The sequence below is a fragment of the Branchiostoma lanceolatum genome, chromosome 13 (assembly GCF_035083965.1).
Source record: "Branchiostoma lanceolatum isolate klBraLanc5 chromosome 13, klBraLanc5.hap2, whole genome shotgun sequence".
In the NCBI taxonomy this organism is placed as follows: Eukaryota; Metazoa; Chordata; class Leptocardii; order Amphioxiformes; family Branchiostomatidae; genus Branchiostoma; species Branchiostoma lanceolatum.
The window spans coordinates 5,534,457-5,553,668 of record NC_089734.1 but is presented as its reverse complement, the minus strand read 5'-3'; the positions used below and the strand labels follow the sequence as shown (position 1 = coordinate 5,553,668).

Genomic DNA, 19,212 nt, shown 5'->3' with positions numbered 1-19,212 from the left:
GTAGATGTGCAAAGGTTAGGTGTGACAGGTCGTTCAGTGTGATACAACCAGCTGCTATCGCGCTGCGTGCCTGCAAAGCTGGTGTGTTATCATTTTAATATCCAAAAAGAAAAAGTCCCATTTATTTTGTTTTCATCTTTTTGTTGACCTGTCTGGAATTTTGGAATAGAATACATCTACATAACAAAGAGAAATTCTAAATTCTTACATATATAACAAAATGGGAATGCCTTACTACAGTTTTATCAATGTACAAGTTTATGACATCAAATCGATCAAGATAGATGGGCAAACATTTGAATCTCTGGTATTTTTTTCTTTGGAAAGATATTGTTCCTTTGGGACATGAAAATTAAATACCAATTCCATTTATGTAATGAATATTTGCTCAGTGTACAATGTTATTATTCCCATTGTACTCGAGCCATCATTGATAATGCACATCAGATGTATTCTTCTCTTTGTGAGCCAGTCATGGTGTACGTGTACCAACAAAAGGATGCGTAAATTTTATGCTGTACGCTTAACCGAAGTGCACCGTTTTATTACAACAGATGACACAGATCTGCCCTCCAACCTAGCACAGCAGCAGAAAGGTGAGGACTTACATTATTTCTTTCTTGTAGTTTGGCAGAATATGTCTTATCTAGGACATGAAAACTAAAATGAAACATTTTAGTAATGAGCTTTGACTATAATTTCAATATGGCACATGCTCACATTTGTGTCGTGTGTAACGGTAGCATTCGTCTGTGTGTGTGTCTATTTGTTAGCGTGATAACAACTCGAGCATGCCTACAATGTAGATAGAAAGTCTTAGTAGTTAGTATGTTTTAGGTCTTGATTACAGGTAGACCTCAAAATGATTATATTTTGGGCCCCCTAGCAGCTTGTTTGTTAACCTCCTTGTGGTAGCTATTCAAGTTTTTTCTCGTGTCTACGATATTATGAGCGGCACTGTTTGTTTCTGTGGGCTCTTCTACAAACAACCTCCAAGTCAGGAATGCACTTCAAATGCAAATGATTCTCAATAGTTGGAAGTCACTTGTGTCTGCACTAGGTACACACATGCATATATATGATATATAAGAGATAACATGTTTTTTAACTAATTTTAGGTTAACTTTTGGTATTTTTTTGCAAGATTTGACTGAAGTCTGTTACCAGAAGGGTTTTTTGTAATATTTCAAACCTTGGAAAATCATTTAGGCATGTTGATCAAGTGTCACACCTGCCATATGTAAACAGTATGATTGGGCTCTTGTCATTCCCGTGCTATTGGTTTTTAGGGCTATTGGAATCCCAATGCTGGTTTAGTTTTTGAATTGTCTGCCATGTTCGTCAATGCATAACAAGCGTTGTAATGCATTGAGCAAGTCTCGTCTATGCTGGAGTATAAAGTGTATACAGTAGTTTCAAAGTCGACATCTGTAACCATTGTTAGATTGGGATGACATTGTCAGTGTAAAGAGCTGATTGTAAGTGACCCAGGCCTCCTTGCACACTGGATACAGAAGGTGGGAAGTTGCTTTTGTCTCTATCAATATATCATGATCCACCACTAGTTTAGAGAAGAAAACATTAGTTTTTCAGTAAATAGGAACATAGGTGAAATAGGTGCCTTAAAAGGTAGGCTCTATGCATTAATTTGGCTCTTAGTCTTGTTGTACAGTAGAAATGAAATCAAGGTTCTCATACCACTGAATTTTTTGTGTATTTGTCAATGCTATAACCTCAACAAGTCCAGATCCCAAGTCACCCAGGTGTCGCAAACTAAGGTCATTGACCTCGCCGGGCAGAATCAGCTATCTATGGACTATACCACATTACTTTCAGGAAGGGAGTGTCGGCCTGTAATGTCACAGTACCTAAAAATACGGCTAGGGAGCCAATAATCATCATGCTTCTTCATGACATCAATGACTATCCACATACCAAAATTCATTCAAATCCATCAAAAGGATCTTGAGTTATAGCTTGAAGCGCACATGCACAACCAAAAACAGTACCCCCATCTGAGGTGAACCTCCTTCATGGAGTTAACAAATCGTATTGCTGATATGATTAACAGCCAGTGCACCTGTCCTCTGTACACAGTGTGAGTGGGTCCTAATGTAACCTTTGACCCTCTTCGAAGTGAGCTTTTTAGGTCAATTGGAATTGTAGCTTTACAATGCAATTTAGTTTTCATACTACAACACACCTTGCAAGTTAAAAAAGAAATGGGAAATGTGTAATTGTGATAGATTCCCTTTATGCTTATCATACAATACAAAAATCGCCACCTGTCATATTGTATTGCTTATGATTACATGTTTGGTGAAACTTCTGGCTCTCAAGTCATTCATAATTCATGATATTTGGCAAGGAGGACAATAGGCAACTGGGATACTGTATTTTGGAGAATTAATGCAACATTTGCTCCGAAAGGCAGAGGATACCGTAAAACGTGAAATTTTAGTATTAGTTTTAAGTTCAGGGATACAGTACCGTATTAGATATTAACGCCAGAGAATTTTTGAATCTTATATATTTGCAATTTTGCAGTAGCAGTAGATTTTTCTCCCATAGTTCTCATGCATCATCTGCTGTTGACTCTTCCTGGGCTGTTTGTTTATCTACGATGATAAACAACAGCAACAAAATTCATCAAAAAAAAGGTTTTCAAAATTGATGGGACCACCCAGTTATTTTTCAACAATGAATAAATTAACAAACGGATGCTTACCATGTGTCAAGTAGCCTCTACCAGACTCATTTCCTTGCTGAAAAAATTTGATATGGAATAGAAATTGGTCAAGTGGGCTAAATGATTGCTTTGCCAGCTTTAGAGGAATATAGAGTTTGATAGCCTGGTATCCAAAGCTGTTAAATTTGCGGAGAGGAGGAAAGAGACTCAGCAGCTATAATAGGTTTGGATACAGGCTAAGAGTTTTACAATTGCAAGCAAGGTCCTGGCCCGGTTGCTCCTTGGCTGGCTAACTTCCCTGATAAAATCTGTAGCCTACATTATTTAGAGTAGAGTTAGCCTGGGTGCTATCCCAGTTAGTTTTCGGTGGCTCCCATAATCTCTGCTACAACTAGCAGAAAACAAATTAGGATGGCACACTGGCTAGAGTGGAGTATTTGATCAATTTCACAGCGACCTAAGGAGTCTGTTACAGACTACTGTCAAGTGACATTTTGATACCAAAGAGAATGGCCTAAACCCCCAGAAGGTTGCCCTCTTCTTAACCCTTTGAACTGATGGAACTGATTGTAAGATACCAGGGATGACACTCTGCCCCCCTGTGAGAGCCTCAAGTTTCTCAAATGTTTTCATCATCCATCAAAACCTACTTTCCTACCCTTCAACCACTTTATTCAAGTAGCCACCCCAGTTTTAGAAATAGCATCTCCAAAAGACCACAATGTGATCTAGTTTTAGACTAAACCATTGTGAAAGATGGGGATGTTACAGAGCTGTCAGCACATGAACAGGTGCAGGACAGATTGTGAGAGGGATGACATGCTGGGAGGGAGGAGCTATCCACATGGGGCTGTCTCACAAACCACGGGCATGTTGCCCCCAAATTTAGTGCTATGCTCAGTCCTCATTTGTGGTGTATCAAAAATCCAGTCAGAGCCAGGCATTCCAAAACGGATTGTTATGTAGTGTACCGTTAATTGTCTGAAGGACTTATGTTTTGTAGGAAAGGGAACCAGGGACAAAACTGAGGTAGGATATCATGTGTACTTTTCATGTGCGTAAGGTGGGTTTTTATGGTTGAAAGTAGGTTTTGAGCTGAAGCTCTTAGGTCACAGATGGTAGGATCACTAGCAACAGTTTTCCATGAAAGGCATTGCTGACAAATACCTGAAAGTCTTTCTGAAATGAGGCATGGATGTAGTATTGCAGAAATGATGTAAACATCTTGATGTAAACATACTGGTTGTGGTTGTAGAGTTTTTCTAAGACGAACTAGAGGAGGACTTTCTCTTTTGCAATCAAGTTGTTTTGAAAGGCAACATCTTCTCAAGAATGCTTCCTTTTGCCTAGTAAAAGAAAGGGTTAAAGAATAGTGTTATCTTTCTGCTTGTGCATTTGTAGCCCTTCAAAGTTAGTACATGTATATAAAGACTCTTTTAGAATGCTTTCAATTCTAACCAGTATTTTGATGCCCATGAATCTCCAGGGGCTGTTTTTAATGAAGCCTGTACATGATTAATCTATTTAATGCTAAGTACATTAAGCTGATTACATCTGCATTGGAAAAGCTGTACCTGTCAAAATATGCATTGTTTTCCTAATGCTTTTAAGTAGAAAGTCATTCAGTTTTACTCAATTGCTTTCCAATTCCAGAAATATTTTATTATGTATTTGAAAACTACTCTCAGATATGGTGTTTTCAACCAGTTATAAGTTTATTCAGGCTGAAAAAAAATGCTTGAGAAATCACTTTGTTATTGTTGATTGGGTATGCAAAGGAGTGCTGAGTTTTTTTACTCCGCAAAATGTGTTTATTTGATTGATTGATTGATTGATTGACACTGGAATCTGTTTGGTTAGATGTTGATTGACATGAGAAATTAATCTTATCATTTGTCAATCTTAAAACTAATCCATCTGGGCTGACACACCAACAAAATATATCTGGCAGTGGTTTGCAATGTGGAAAGATTAAGATTTAGATGCAGGTCCAGATTCATACCCTGTTGTAGTATTGTAAAGGTCTTCATTCATTCATTCATTCGTTTGTTGTATGTATTTCCAAGGAGATCAACACAAGGTTTTCATTTGTGTTTATTTGTATTTTGGGTGGTGCCACTACCCTCTTTTGTTCTTTTTGTGGCCAAGGGCTGAATTGGAAGGAGCTTACAGATAATGGTTTAAGTTGAAGCACAGGGGTATTGAACATCTACCGTTGGGGGATAACTCAGTACAGTAGCAGCCACACTGTAAACTTTGAAATGTTCGCCATGGTTTTGTTTTTGTGGTTTTTGCTGTGACCCTAAATCCAGATATCACCCCGTAGACGTGTTTTGTAATTCTTATTCTGTACAAATAATTGTTTCTACAGTTACTGCAAACTTCAAACACCACAAAACCCTTCTTTTCCCTCCCGCCTCAAAATAAAACAATAGGACAGTAGTGTTTTCATCTACTCACACGACAACACTTATCTATAAGTGGGATGTGTTCTTTGACATGTTTGAGGCTATGTAAATATGATACTATGTTCTAATGTTCTCCCCTTGTCCCCATAGCCTTTGGTACCCTCACCAGTCCAGTCGGAGATGACAGTCCAGGCCAGCTGGTCCGCACCAACTCTGCGGACTCGATTATGAGCAAAACCAACCTGTCCAATCTAGGTAAGACACTATATCCGTTCAGTCTAAATGTAACAAAAGTTAGTCTTGAAGTGTGTGGGACATGTACGTGTCCAAGAATGTTGCAAAGATTTCTTGTGTAGTGCATGCATTAGAAGACAAGACATGCAATGCTCTTTAGTATAGATAACTCTTATATTGTTATATATCCTATACACTTTTGACTGTAACTAAGTCTAAGTCAACTTCTTCTTCTCTACACCCACCCACTTACTGTTGAAACGAAACAAGAGCCAAGTCGTGGACAGTTCTGTCCTGTTCAGGGCCGTCTCCAGGACCCGTCCCTCTGTCTTAACTTCTTGACTTGAAACGAATGAATATGTATTTTTGTAACCTTAAAATGACAAGTTTAAGAACGAAAATCAACAACATAGGGCTTCCAAACAATGGCCTTACCTTAGACCTTAGTTCTTCCCACAACATTTTGTGGGTCAAAGAATGAGTGGGACAGAAAAAAGCTGGAGACAGCCCTGGTCCTGTGTTTTGCTGAGTGCCTTTGATGTGACCACCTCCTATCTGTACTCTCCCCACAGGTCTTCCCACTTCTCACACTGACCCTAGCCTTGCTGATACTCAGGACAACTCCTTAGGTTAGACTTGTAGTGCTGCAGGTCATCAACCATAGATGGCATCTTGTAAACTCTCATATATATCTCAGGGTTGCATCGGGATCTAATCTCCAAGCAGATCTTTTGGTTGGCAAGATTGTATCCGGTACGGTATCCATGGGTCGAAACAGTTCCCAGAACACTGTCTTGTCAACCAAAGTATCTGCTTGGAGATTAATAGCGATCTGGCAGAAGGCAGTTCTGCGCTTTTAACACCCCCGCTCTTTTTTTCCCCATTTTGCTTTCCAGCAAGCTTGCCTTGTTCCTGCTTATACTTTATATGGCTGCACAGCTTTTCTTTCAATACATGCATGTGAAAAGACGCACAAATGCTTGGCTTGGCAAGGAAGGTGTATAGCTTGTATATTTATCATCTCAGCCCGTATGAAAAATGAAGCACTCTGAACAATGGCAGCAAACAATTTCCTGGTAGGGTACACGTCAGCGTGGGCTTCTGTTAATCTCCAAGCAGATCTCTTGGCGGCAAAGATAGTAACCAGCCGGCAAAAGGAGTATCATTGGCCACCGGTGGCTATGAAAACTTCTTTTGCCAGTTGGATACGGTTTTTGCCACCATAACATTTGCTTGGAGATTAGGCTTCTGTCTTTTCTCAATTGCATGAAAAGCTCTGCATGTACAACTTACGGACATACATACAAATGTAAGTGTGAATCATTTCTTAACTATTTTCTTCCCTCCCATAGACTCCCCTACACGAGACATTGGGCCAAGTCTGGGCATGAAAAAATCCAGTTCGCTGGAAAGTTTACAGACTGCGATTCAGGAGCTTGTGTCGGAAGAGGACCACGACGCCATGGCCCGGCCACGCGTGAAGGCAGTGAGAGGGCGGGCTTGCAACGAGAGTTTCCGTGCTGCCGTCGACAGGTCGTACGAAGCGCCGCTGCCAGACGTGAAATCGAGGCCTAGAATGGAAACTTGTAAGTTACCCATAGTTCTTAACCTTTAGACACAAGATTTTGGCAATGCCTCAGGGGCTAGCCTAATATTATATTATTAAAATGCAGGGAGAAATAAGCACAATACTCCATTTCCATGCATACTTGGTTGGACTACTTTTGTTTTACTTTGTACTTCATCTTGTTCAATAATTAGTTTGTCTAATGTTCATTCTTTGTTTTATGTTGCCATATTGCATTTGTTTGAATTATCCAACGTAACTGAGCATGGTTTGCTTGCACATGTGTGTAATATCCAGTTTCATATACACTATAATGTTTTTAATGCATTCAACTTTTGCTTTTTGCACAATTTTATTGATATCACTGGCCATTTCATATTTTTTATTATTTGCATTGTTATTGCATTGTTTCACATACATGTAGTATGTTTTGCCTTTCTATATTGAAGTCATTGCATGGGAGAAATGCTGGAAGGGACGCTTGCGTTTCGGTCCTTTTCTGCATTTCTCGTATTTTGCACATCCTGAAATCGTCTTTCTGCTTCTTTTGTGTTATTTTCAGCAAATCAAAACTTGCCACGAAGCAATTCGAGTAAGCATGGTTATTGTGGCTTTATGTGGGGTCAAAGGTGGCAAAAATTCTTTGCAAAATAAGTGCATGCTGTAGATACTACATTTGTAGTTTAGCTCTGTTGTGAAATATGTTTTCCACACCTTTGTATTCTCTTTGTCTTTCAGCTGTCTCAAAGCATTTAATCATGAAGTTTATTTTTTTAAGAAGTTTCCGGAAATTATGTTTCAAATTTGTCACAGTAGTGATCTGTGGCACTTCAAACACAATATCACAGTAGACAATTTTCGAAATCATGTTTTTCCTCTTCTTGAGTGATCAGGAGAATACAAGGAAAAAGTGTTTTCTGCCAGTGTGTATTACAATGTTTATATTATGTTTTTACAGTAGAAACATTGTTGAGGAAGAGGAGGGCAAATGTGTTCATTTTTGACACTGTTCTTGAATTTTTCATGGTGGTTTTAGGTTCGTGATTTTCGTGGTGATCGCTTCACCGCAAACTCAAAACCACCGCAAAATTGCAGACTTAAAGGCATTTACAGTAAACCACAGATAAAGTTTGAACATGCCCCTTTTCTCCCTCAAATTGTTTCTGCATCAAACTCACAAGCTTGGTGGTGGTGCATGTACTTGTGCTGTTTTGTGTTAGTACTAAGGAGGGAACGGTATAGTACATCTAACTCTGGTAGTCAGTGGTTGGAGTTGTACAGTGACTGCAGATTTGCTGTTGATGGTATTCTAGTTCTGCATGCAAAATGTTGCTGTTATGCATGGTACAGCATGTAGAGTAGGTGACATTGATAACATGATACAGTTATTGTATTCCTAGGTTGCTGCGTTGATTTGTGTGTCTTTCTCTTCCATATTGAGGATTCAATTCGGGAAAATGAGATTTCACAACAAAGTAAATTGGATGAATAGAAAATAATAATAAACAGATACGCTAAATCAAAAGTCATCAAAAGAATGTATTTTTTCTCGCCCATAAAACGGATTTTTACAGTCTTCAAGATGTTGAAAATCTGTTTATTGTGTCTGAATTGCATTTTTTTCCACAGCAAAAAATCCTAAATCTATTATTTGTAGGCAGTGTCCATTTCTTTTAGTTTTGTCCCACATGTTTGTGGAAACCAAGCCCTTCAAATTTCAACCTAAAATTCATTACCCTGAAAAACCAAAACATCCTTAATTTTTTATCTAAATTCACCTGTATACAAAGCAAGCAGCCCCCTAGGAACAGCCTTGTGTACTACCCTTTTCCTTGTGTTTGTGGAACAGTAAAATGTAGAACGCTGTGGGTTTGTTCCCCGTAGTGAAAGAGAGCGCCAGCGAGAGCGAGAGCCACAGCGGGAAGGAGCAGGGGTCGTCTAACCGCTCCTCCCTGGTCGGAGACAACATCGTGCTGGCTGAGACCAGTTTTAGGAAGAGTGGGAAGAAGAAGAAAGAAGGGCTGTTCAAAGGGCTGGGGTCCATGTTCAGGTGAGAAGATCTTTAGCATGATATTCTCTAGTTACCCCTGGGAAGGAGGTTCACCACCGACAGGGGTACTGTTTTTTGTGTGTTCGCACTTATAACTCAAGAAGTATTTTCAGTTACTGCAGCATTTCAGGAAGATACTGTACTCTCTTCCTGAAAGTAGTGTGGTATGGTTATAGACAGCTGGTCTGCCAATGACCTCAATTTGGAACACCCCAGGTAGCTTGGGACTTGTTGAACATGATGAGACTAGGGCTATGGCATTAAGAAATTTACAAATATTATAGATCTTATCGAAAGACCTTGAATTTCATTTTCTTTTTGTGTAATTCCCAGGTTTGGTAGACACAGGAAGGCGGAAGAAAGAGCACTGGAAAACCAGAAGGAAGAGGAGGACAGGAGAAGAAAGGAACAAGAGAAGCAGGAGAGGGAGAGAGAGGCAGCGTACAGGGCAGCTCAGGAGGAACAGGAGAGGTCAGATTCACAGTCTTCTCCCCTGTACTTAGTTGTATGTCAACTGTTGTTTCCTGTCAATGATGGTCTCTTTCAATGCTTCCAATTTATAAAAGCCAGAGCTTTCTTAATCCTAAAAATGCACAGTACAGTCAAACCTGACTATTTAGAAGAATAGTCACTGTAGACAAGTAGTCACTATAGACAGGATGCTTAATGCTTCGTGTATGAGGGAGCTTTGGGCGTAAGCCTCAAGTGTCACCTCTGCACGTAAAAGAACCCAACACACTTATCGAGAAGAGTAGGGGTGACCCGGTGTGCTTGCCAAAAACGCGAGCCGTGGCGAAGCCGCATTGCACTACCACTAGCTACTTGAAAAAGCATCATGTTTCACCTCAATTGAGGATGCCTGCTTTACCCCTTTTTTTACTTTAGAGGTGGTCACTAGTACAGGTTTGACTGTATAATGATATTTATAATCCTACCCTGACCATTGCTGAACTGCTGCTGTTCTGTTCTGTTGTAGGATTCAGCAGAAGCATGCTGAGTTGCGGAGGAAACAGGCGATGGAGAGACAACAGAAGCAGCTGCAGGAGCAGCAGTCCATGTCTCAGATCAGACAGGACCGCATGCAGGAACGCATGAACAGGCTCAGACAGGTATGGATCATTACTTCTATCTACATATATCTGTATTAGTTTAACTGTATTACAAAGCTACAGTGGAACACATAAGGTAAGACAGGACTGTATGCAGGAATGTATGAACAGGCTCAGAAACCTCAGGTATGGATCCTATATCTCTTCCATCTGTATCTGTAATTCTGCTTAATATATCTACCAAGTGTGTGAAATGCCTACAGTGTAACACATCTCCTTACAGAAATTGTCAGGAAAACAAAAAGTTTATTTTGTGAGCAAACTACAAGAATAACATGACTGTGAAACACTTAAAGACATGTTTGTAACCCAAAATGTCCTTGTAGGAATACCAAGCCAAGAGGAAAGGAGAGGAGTCATCCCCAGGGACAGGTCCAGGCAGGCCCAAAACCCCAGACGCCTCGCGGTATCCTCACCCTGAGCCGCGCCGACCGAGAAGTCCGGAGCTGCAGCGATACGGGCCGGCCGGCAGGGCACAGAGTCCCCCCGCCAGGCTGCCGGGACCCGCGGGACGCCCGCAGAGCGGACCCGGGTCACGACCGCAGAGCGGACCCGGGGTACGCCCGCAGAGCGGACCCGGGGTACGGCCGCAGAGCCCGCCGGAGGTGGCGCGACGGAGACCGCGGAGTCCCGAGGTGAACAGATATGAGGACAACAGAAGACACAGCAGTATTGAAGTCAGAAAGGTTAGTGTTGTTGGTTCTTTTGTTCTAAATGTAGGTTAGTTTTTACTGAAATCTTACCTTTTATATTGTGCCTATGCCTTATAAACTGTAGAGTTGATAGCCTTAAGATCATTGTTTTTCTGTCACATAAATCTAAGCATTTAAATGTTATATACTAATATTAAGTTTCTTTTGAAATACATTGCCTCCTGGAAGGCTGTGAAGGAGGCTTAGTTTTATTGTATGAAGCTGCTGTACGTGTATGATTATATGTTCTCAAGCAAACTGTGCACAAGGTACTAGTAGCATTACTCTGGCTATTGTTATTACAGGCAAAACCCCAATCTGTATAGTATACCCTTTTATAAGTTTGTACTCAGATTTCTTCTTGACCTAGTACTAATCACACAAAACATCTCACCATACAGGCCTTGAGCCAGGACCCCAACAGGAGAAATTCAGGAGACATCCTGGCAAAGTACCCCCACTACCAGCCCCCTGTCCCCCAGCCTAGAGACAGGAGACAACAGGACCCCCCTCCCCCACAGCACCCCAACTACGCACCCAACCCCAGGAACTTCAGTAGCCTCCCCCGGGGATATGGGTACGTCACTTCTCTTGTCTTACTGTTTTAGACTGGCTGATATATACAAGAATGGCTTTGGTTGGTTTCAGATATGTTTTTGCATACATGCTTCTTATACTGTAAAATTTAATGCATTTAAGTTCGCAGCGGTTTAATGTTCGCTGCTTTCACGGTAACTCTTCACAGTGAACCACAGTGAAAATGCTTCTTCTGTCTTATGCCCGCTTTGATTTGCAGGCACCTTTGCATGTGTAACGTTAACTTGCAATCAAAGTTGTCGTTTGAAAATCCTTCTACCAGATTAGCTAAGTTAAACCAGCCAACGTCTTTACATGAAGTAACATGCAGGTACTTTGTAACAACTTGCAAACTCCTCAAAGAATTATACATCTTACATTGTCATAGAATGTAGCATGGTATATGATAATAGATCTTTCTTTCTTCCTTCCTGATTATAGATAGAGCATGCCCTTGTACTGTCTACTACATCATACAATGTTCTTGAATGTATGAATACACTGTCTGCATGGTGCATGCCGTTGACTTATGCATTATGATTTGATATTCATGATTCATTTTAATTTGGACTGTTTAGGTAGCAGAAGAGACACTATACAAAACATACCATACAGTGTGCATGCCTTTCTTGAATACAATGCTTGTATAGAACTTTTCAAATGCATCTTTTGATATGACAAATTTTAACGGAAAGTTCTGGCAAAACGACCTTGACTCAAAGTCTCAAAGGGGTTCCATGCCCCCCTCCCCCAAAAATAATTGTTATCAAATAGTTTAAGTCAAATAAATCTTTCCAGATATGCAGCTTGTACTCTTCAATACAAACAAAGTTGTATTACAAGATGCATTTGTATGGTAAAATACACTGCATGTCTTAAGTTTGCATGCTAAGTTTTCTGAGTGCAGCTATGATTTTTTTCTGCCTTGTCAACCATGTCTTTCTTTACCGGATCGATCCGGCTTGATCTGGTTCTGACCTGATCTGTCCTGTTCTGCCTCCTGTTGTAGCCGGCCAGCTATGTACCAAACTAGGTAAACACACAGCACTCTTCTGTTTCTGGGAAAGACTGAGACACCGGTTGTTTAGATGGGTTGGAAAGATTTGGGTGATAACAGAATTATGTACATATCATTTATACCACAGAAGGTTTCAGAAAGAAGTCATGATATTTGGCTTTCTTCTCTGAAATTGAAAAAATCTGAAAAGTTCTGAAAACAAATTGATGCAAATGTATATTTTTTGTGTTTGAACTTTTCAATCTTTACCAAATATGATTTTTAAGATATATTATTCAGAAATATTCTTAGAGTTTCTCCAATTTTTATGATTATGTATACTGAAATTCCTCTGTGGTGTTGTGATATTGTATATATTGCTGTTATTTTTGTCCTTATTTGGTGCCACACATCTCCATTTTTCATATCATAGTTAGAGTACCATTTAGTATTTTACACGTCAATGTCATTCATGTTTGTCACATGACCACATATCGACCAATCGTGGTCAAGCTTCACATACTGTGACATGATGATGTCATAGGGTGGAGGAAAACCAAGTTCACAACCACATTTTAACATTATTAAATTGTGACCCTTCATATTTTGTTGTACAGTCATCATAAGCATCTATGATAGTGCACTAAAGATCACAAATTTTCACAAAGTTTTTTTTGCACAGCTTTCACAATTTCTTTTCTTTCTTTTTTCACAATGTTATCATTTATTCTGTCTTTGGTTTCAGCAGAAACAACTAAAAGGCTATCGTTGAATGTTGCTTGACATGTTTTGCTTCTCTTTAATCTTGCAATAAATGTTATATTATGATAATCATAAAGTCTATTGTAATAATCTACTGTACTTTTCTAAAGCTAATCTTAATGCATCGTGTGTCGCAGAACTATTAACTTATTAAAGATATTTTAGCATGTTTGTATGTTTTGTCTTTGTAAAGCTAGTAAACATAACCTAACTCTCTTCAATGCTTGCTTGTTTTCGTAACTGTTGTAGTCTAGATTTAAATGTTGTGTTCTCTGTAAGTGTACATATATATGTTTCCTGCGGTGTCTTTACGCCGTTTGTCCGACTGTACAGCACGATATGACGGGTCACGCTTGTGTCTGTGTGTCTCCCTTCAGGAGGGGTACCGGAAACTCGATCGCTGCAAAAAAATATTCTTATTTCGAACTAGATTTCTAAGGTATTGGCATGTTTCATTGCTTGCCTTCCTTACACCTCAAAGAAATCATGGGTTTGGTTGGTTGGTTGTTAACTTCACCGTGATTGGATGTGGGTGCTGCTAATGTCGTGGTGCAGCCAATGGTGAAAGCTGATAGAACTACCGGTGTTATCGTTTGAGGCCCCTTCGGAAGGAGGGCATACAGATGACAATTGTGTCTGTATCACTTTTTGAAGTACACACGATAGTGGTTGAAAATTGATACACGCTATACATATACAGTGTCTGTTGGAAAGAATCCCACTTGACGCACCCCCACACTGCATTATTTTCATTTTTCTTTTTAGAATGCACTGCTGCTTTTTTCCTTGCTCGCTTGATCTGTACATGTAGTACATGTACACCTGGCACTATCCTTTTCAAAGAAACTGCCTGAACATACTTTGACAATGATGACAATGACAATATTTGACTTAACTGTCGACTTTTTAGTCACAAATAGTAGAAGAAAAGGTGCTGAGCTGAAAAAAGTCAATGTTTCAATAAAAGCTGTTCTATTTCAGTCTTAAACAAAGTTTTGACTTTTGGTTATGTTTTTGAATATCATTCTGGTGTATCAAACAAAAAGCGAAAGATTCTGAAAATGAATACGATTGAGCCATGCTACAGACTCCTCTCTGTACTTTCAACATTTCATGTCCAATTTTGTATTGCTTAAAACACAATTGTAACGACACACCTACAGAAACTGGCTTCACCATCACAAATGGAACACACTTGCAGTAGTTCTGTTAGCTTGCACCAGCTGGCTTTGGTGATTCGCTTGTCTGATTTGGGACTGATTTTTTTTACACCCAATAGAGCAGCTTCATAATTTACCAATTTGTTTGGGATTGTGGAAAACTATTTAACATCATACAGAGACAGAACTTTAGTATTCAATCCTGAAAATTGCTGGCAATGATTTGAAATCCATCCCGAAATGGACAGTCAGAATCTGTCCACTGTCTCTGTATGATGTGAATAAAGGTTCCTAGTTCACTACTAGTTGTTATTACAATCATTAGCATGCTGTACTTACCGCATGTTGTACAGTTTACTTGCTGTGCATAATCTACCCTTTCCTGATCTAATTTCCAAGCAGATGTAAGGGTTCTGCTAAGTCTCAGTGTTTTGCATGTTTTTGCAACATTTAGAGCATCTTGATAGGTACACCTTTTTAACTCTTCACTTGTTCCCTCTAATTGTCGCAAAAACATGCGTAAATGAGCCTTAGCGGGGTCCTTGCATCTGCTTGGAAATTATTCTTGATCATCAACCGCATGAAACATCCAATAACTGTGTGTGCAATGATTTCTTTTCACACTACCTACAGTGCGTGTTACTTTGAGCATGTAAGGTGGCTTGGGACATTCACTGATGATCACAATTGTGCTTTAAGTGTTCTCAATTGTCAAATCATTTTGTGTATTTATTCTACCCATCAATGCTTTCTTTTGCAATAATCTTACACAGGTCATTCTGCACATGATTATATCATCTGTCTATTGAATAATTTCTGATGATTCACTTCCCCATATCATCATGTATTGTAACATACATGCACATGCATCATAATCATTCATGCTGAGATTATCATCATTGATAACTTTCTGTGTACATTTGCCATAAATTTTAATTATTATCAATCATGGCGATGTGGGTGCTAGCTGCTGGCCAGCAAAGCTGGACTGGTTGTTGTTGTTTACTTGTTTATTCATTTGTAAACTTCATTTCCGTAGACCCAGTAGGAGCCAGGCCGGCACACCCCACCCGGACCAGATGCGTGCCAACCCTCAACACAACAATTACGACAACTACGCCAAACCCGCAGACCCCCGACATCCGCCTCACCGACCGCGCACCCCCGGAGCTGACGATCCCCGCAGACAGGCCCACCCCCCTCCCACAGCCCCCCACAGCTACTACCGCCCCCTGCAGCAGCGGGAACCCCCCGCAGAAGGCCCCCCTCCCTACCACCCACAAGAGGCGGGTTACCCTTACAGCAGGCTACGTCCAGTGCCTGCCATAAGGGAGGAGCCTGCCTACCACGGCGGCAAGAGAGACTATTACGACAGACCGCCGCCACCGCCAAACCAACAATACGCCAACAGGTCGCCCGAAGAGAGGCGGTACCAGAACAGACCGCGATCGGCGGGGGCGTCACGAGTCGCAGAAGAAGAACGCTACCCAGTACGGCCGCGATCGGCCGGCCCGGCGCAGTGGGAGCGCGAACGCCTGGAGAGAGAGAGGCAAGCGAATCAGCAGGCGTACTACGCCAGCCAACAAAACAACAGGCATAGCTACTACGACGATCGGCCAATCAGCTACCAGGACAAGCATCCCGAGGGATACCGTTCACTGCCAAGACGAGCGCACAGATCAGGGGATGACCCTCGAGAAGAAGGGGTCGTCATTTCTCGTGCTGCGTGTGTCTGAGTCGAAACTACTTTTGTACTTGTATAGATAAGAATGGAATTCTGGAGGAAGAACAATCAGCAAAATGTTGAACATATGTGCCAAACGGGGTGTAACTTGTGTTTGGTCGGATGATGTTATAAGATAAGAGGTGCTCCCAAAGTGAACGATCATTGGTGTTTCATCGGTAGTAACTGGATTATCCTCTTCCTTGCTGTGGGTATAAGTATAAGCTGGCCCCAAATGTCTTTTGGTTAAAGCATAACTTAGTGGAAAAAGGATAAGTTCAGGAAAGATATTTGAAATTTGTCTGGTGAAAAAATGTCTAACAGTTGAGTTCCAATTAGTTGCTAACTGGGAGACACTGGTTCAATCCTGGGTCAGGATCACTCGGTTGGGGCTGCACCGGTCTTTCGTATTGGATGTAATATGGGGTTCCCATGTTTGAGGAGGTGCCGCGAGCATGTTAAAGGGGAATGGCTTGCAACACCTCCCTGTAGAAATATACCCTGCTACTGAAACAACAAGGAAACTTGCTGCCCTGTATGCCACTAGGCACTGCAAGGGTCTGAACAAACGAACCTCGAGACACCAATTATCCTTCACTTTCTGTAGAATCTCTTAGAAAAAAATTGCCTGGTCTTATGGGGATCAATATATGGTCTGGACCAAAAGTGGTGTTTTAGATACCCTGTACTTAGCAAAAAGAATACATGTACTAACATAGCCATTGTATATACATGTACCCAGAGTGGCAGTTATCAGATAGGTATACTCTGATGTGGACATGCCACACTTTGTTTTTATCCTATACTGCCTATGCTAATGCTATGGTACCATACAGGAATATCTATTGGTAGGAACCTGACCACCCCTATGACACATGTATAGTTCGTGCCTGGTACAGACTTAACAAAGCTGGCACACACCATTCTGGTAGACTACAAGGGGGGTTGTTTGTATGGAAGTACTTCTCTGTATCAGTAAGGGTGCTTGTTGTATAAAGCTAGCTGTGCCTTATGCCGCTGCTTCTAGAGCTCCCTTCGAGAATCAGGACATCTCCAGTGCCTGGAACAGAAGGGTTGCTTTTTTAACTAGAGCATCAGAAATAAATGTTACTAAAACACAAGATGTGAGATACGCCAAATGTGTGACCAAGCATTAACTAAGACAAGTCTATTTTGTGAATGAATACTATGTAAGATATATATACACTGTACAGGAATTGGTCAGGAAAGAGGAATTGTTAGTTAACTTTGGTTTGATCATGTGTATCATGTAGGTAGAGTAGCCAAACTAACTCCGACAAATTAAAACAGTGATTATATTAACTGCAGGCCTAACCAGAAACCATGTAACAAAAATCCTCATAGTATTTTACAACTTATATGTGTAGCCAAGTGTGGCATAAGGCTATGATGTTGTAGGACTAATGATTAACAGTCAGTAAGCACAGCAATAATTGTTACAAGTACAACCAGTTATAAGGAATGTAATACAGTTTCATTGCGGTCATTGGAACGATTCAGGTCTAGCTCATGGATGTGGTTTTACATTCTGTTACATCCTTTTGCCAATTTTGAAAATTCCTTAATAGCCAAAGTGCAGAATTTACAGAAAGTCAGTGTGGACTTACAATCAATGACGGACAAAAGACAGAAAGAATGATTCTTGTATTGTCAACATAGTTCAACCAATCTTTGAATGTATAGAAATGATGGCAAGAGTGATATTTTGATATTGCAGATGATAAGCAATACTCACATTTGTACTTCTACGAAGAATAACTTTTGTCTACAACATTATTGCCTTTCACTATACTTGGTCATGTTTATAGGAGTAACTGATTCTCATATATCAAAAGTAACAGCCTTACACATGCAGTATAGAAACAACTGCCACTGTCATAAGCCAACTTCAGGGTTGGATTTGACAACATACCTCCTTCGCCAATGAGTTTATCTTTTACCGTTGCACCCTGATTTTTTCTGGAATGTTGGCAAGATTCCTTGGCCTTTGGACCAAGTGGTGAAATTTTGGGAAAGATCTGGACTTTGATCCAGCACTTATGGATTCTTTGCCACAGGGAAATAGATCAGTCATGCACCTAGCAGTTTGACCCCAAACTGCAGGATGCAAGTATGCAAATCTTAAACAAAAGTTGACAAATGAAGTGAAATCTTTGGTGGACGGTTACTTTTTCTAAGTGCTGTTCACTTTTGAATATGTGATTTACATGACACGATATACCAAGGTACAGTCAAACCTGTCTAAAGCGACCATTCAAGGAACTTTAAGAAGGAAATGCTTACATGTACAATAGACAGGTGGTCACTTTTGACAGGATTCTTAATGCTTGTGTCAATGGGAAAAATTATGTAAGGGACCACAAAAAAGTGGTCACAATAGCAAAACAGTCCTTATGCAGAGGTGGTCACTTGTACAAGTTTCAACGTGTTCATCATTGCCAAGCAGTTACCTGTTTAATAACTTATGAACATTATTTGTCAATTCTGGGGTTTTACCATGGTTTCTGCAGATTAAGCCAAAAAGAATATCTATCAGTTCATATCAGTAGAAATGATTTTAACAATGACAGGAATTCTCAGTCTTTTTCTTGTATCTTACACTGTACTGTAGACAATGTGAAGCAAATGTACGTTTTACAACTTATGTATAAAAAAAACTAACTTTCGATATTTATCTGACGTTGGAACGAATCTTCTCATTAGTTAAGTATTAAGTATTTGTTCTAGGGTTACACTGTTTCTTACTCTTTGTAAAAAGTTATTTTGGTATAAGAAAAATGGCAGATTTCTTTGAAGGGTTTGATTGAGTTTTTAGACATGAATTTGAAATTATCCATCTTGTACATTATTATCAGTTTTACCATCCAAAATTTTCCGTAAGAACTTAGACCTTTGTACTATTAGGAAATCTGACCTTTTTTCGACATTTTGCATAATGCAAGTATGATTTTCAGTGGGTTTTCTACTGTTGTAATGAAGTCTCTCAGTTTGAAGCGTTTGCCATGTACTTAGCCAGATTTATACTCTAACTCATTTTGCAAAATGCAAAGCATTTTACCTCACTGATATGTACCTAATAAAATTTGTATCTTACATTCGTACATTCTACTGTTTCTGTCTGGTATTTTTTATCCCAATATATAGTAAATCCAGTCATAAGGAACTGATAAACCCACCTTCCTATCAAGTAAATCATTCAAAACGTTTATTGATGTTTAACATTT

General features: G+C 40.0%; 1 protein-coding gene across 9 annotated transcripts in view; it reads left to right on the top strand.

Annotated features, from left to right (window-relative positions):
* LOC136447456 (partitioning defective 3 homolog) overlaps positions 1-19,089 on the top strand; it is a 74,878-nt gene extending 55,789 nt beyond the window's left edge. For 4 of the 9 annotated variants that reach the window (XM_066446377.1, XM_066446375.1, XM_066446374.1 and 1 more), the window contains 12 exons: positions 555-596; positions 5,248-5,352; positions 5,904-5,960; positions 6,684-6,917; positions 7,461-7,490; positions 8,783-8,948; positions 9,282-9,419; positions 9,925-10,057; positions 10,384-10,743; positions 11,151-11,326; positions 12,335-12,358; positions 15,284-19,089. In XM_066446377.1, the coding sequence (XP_066302474.1) occupies positions 555-596; positions 5,248-5,352; positions 5,904-5,960; positions 6,684-6,917; positions 7,461-7,490; positions 8,783-8,948; positions 9,282-9,419; positions 9,925-10,057; positions 10,384-10,743; positions 11,151-11,326; positions 12,335-12,358; positions 15,284-15,980 (2,162 nt within the window). In that variant the 3' untranslated portion in view covers positions 15,981-19,089. Of the gene's footprint in view, positions 1-554; positions 597-5,247; positions 5,353-5,903; positions 5,961-6,683; positions 6,918-7,460; positions 7,491-8,782; positions 8,949-9,281; positions 9,420-9,924; positions 10,058-10,383; positions 10,744-11,150; positions 11,327-12,334; positions 12,359-13,461; positions 13,524-15,283 lie in introns of all 9 variants that reach the window. The other 5 variants (XM_066446378.1, XM_066446379.1, XM_066446376.1 and 2 more) reach the window with 5 other exon arrangements.
* Positions 19,090-19,212: the final 123 nt, after the last annotated feature.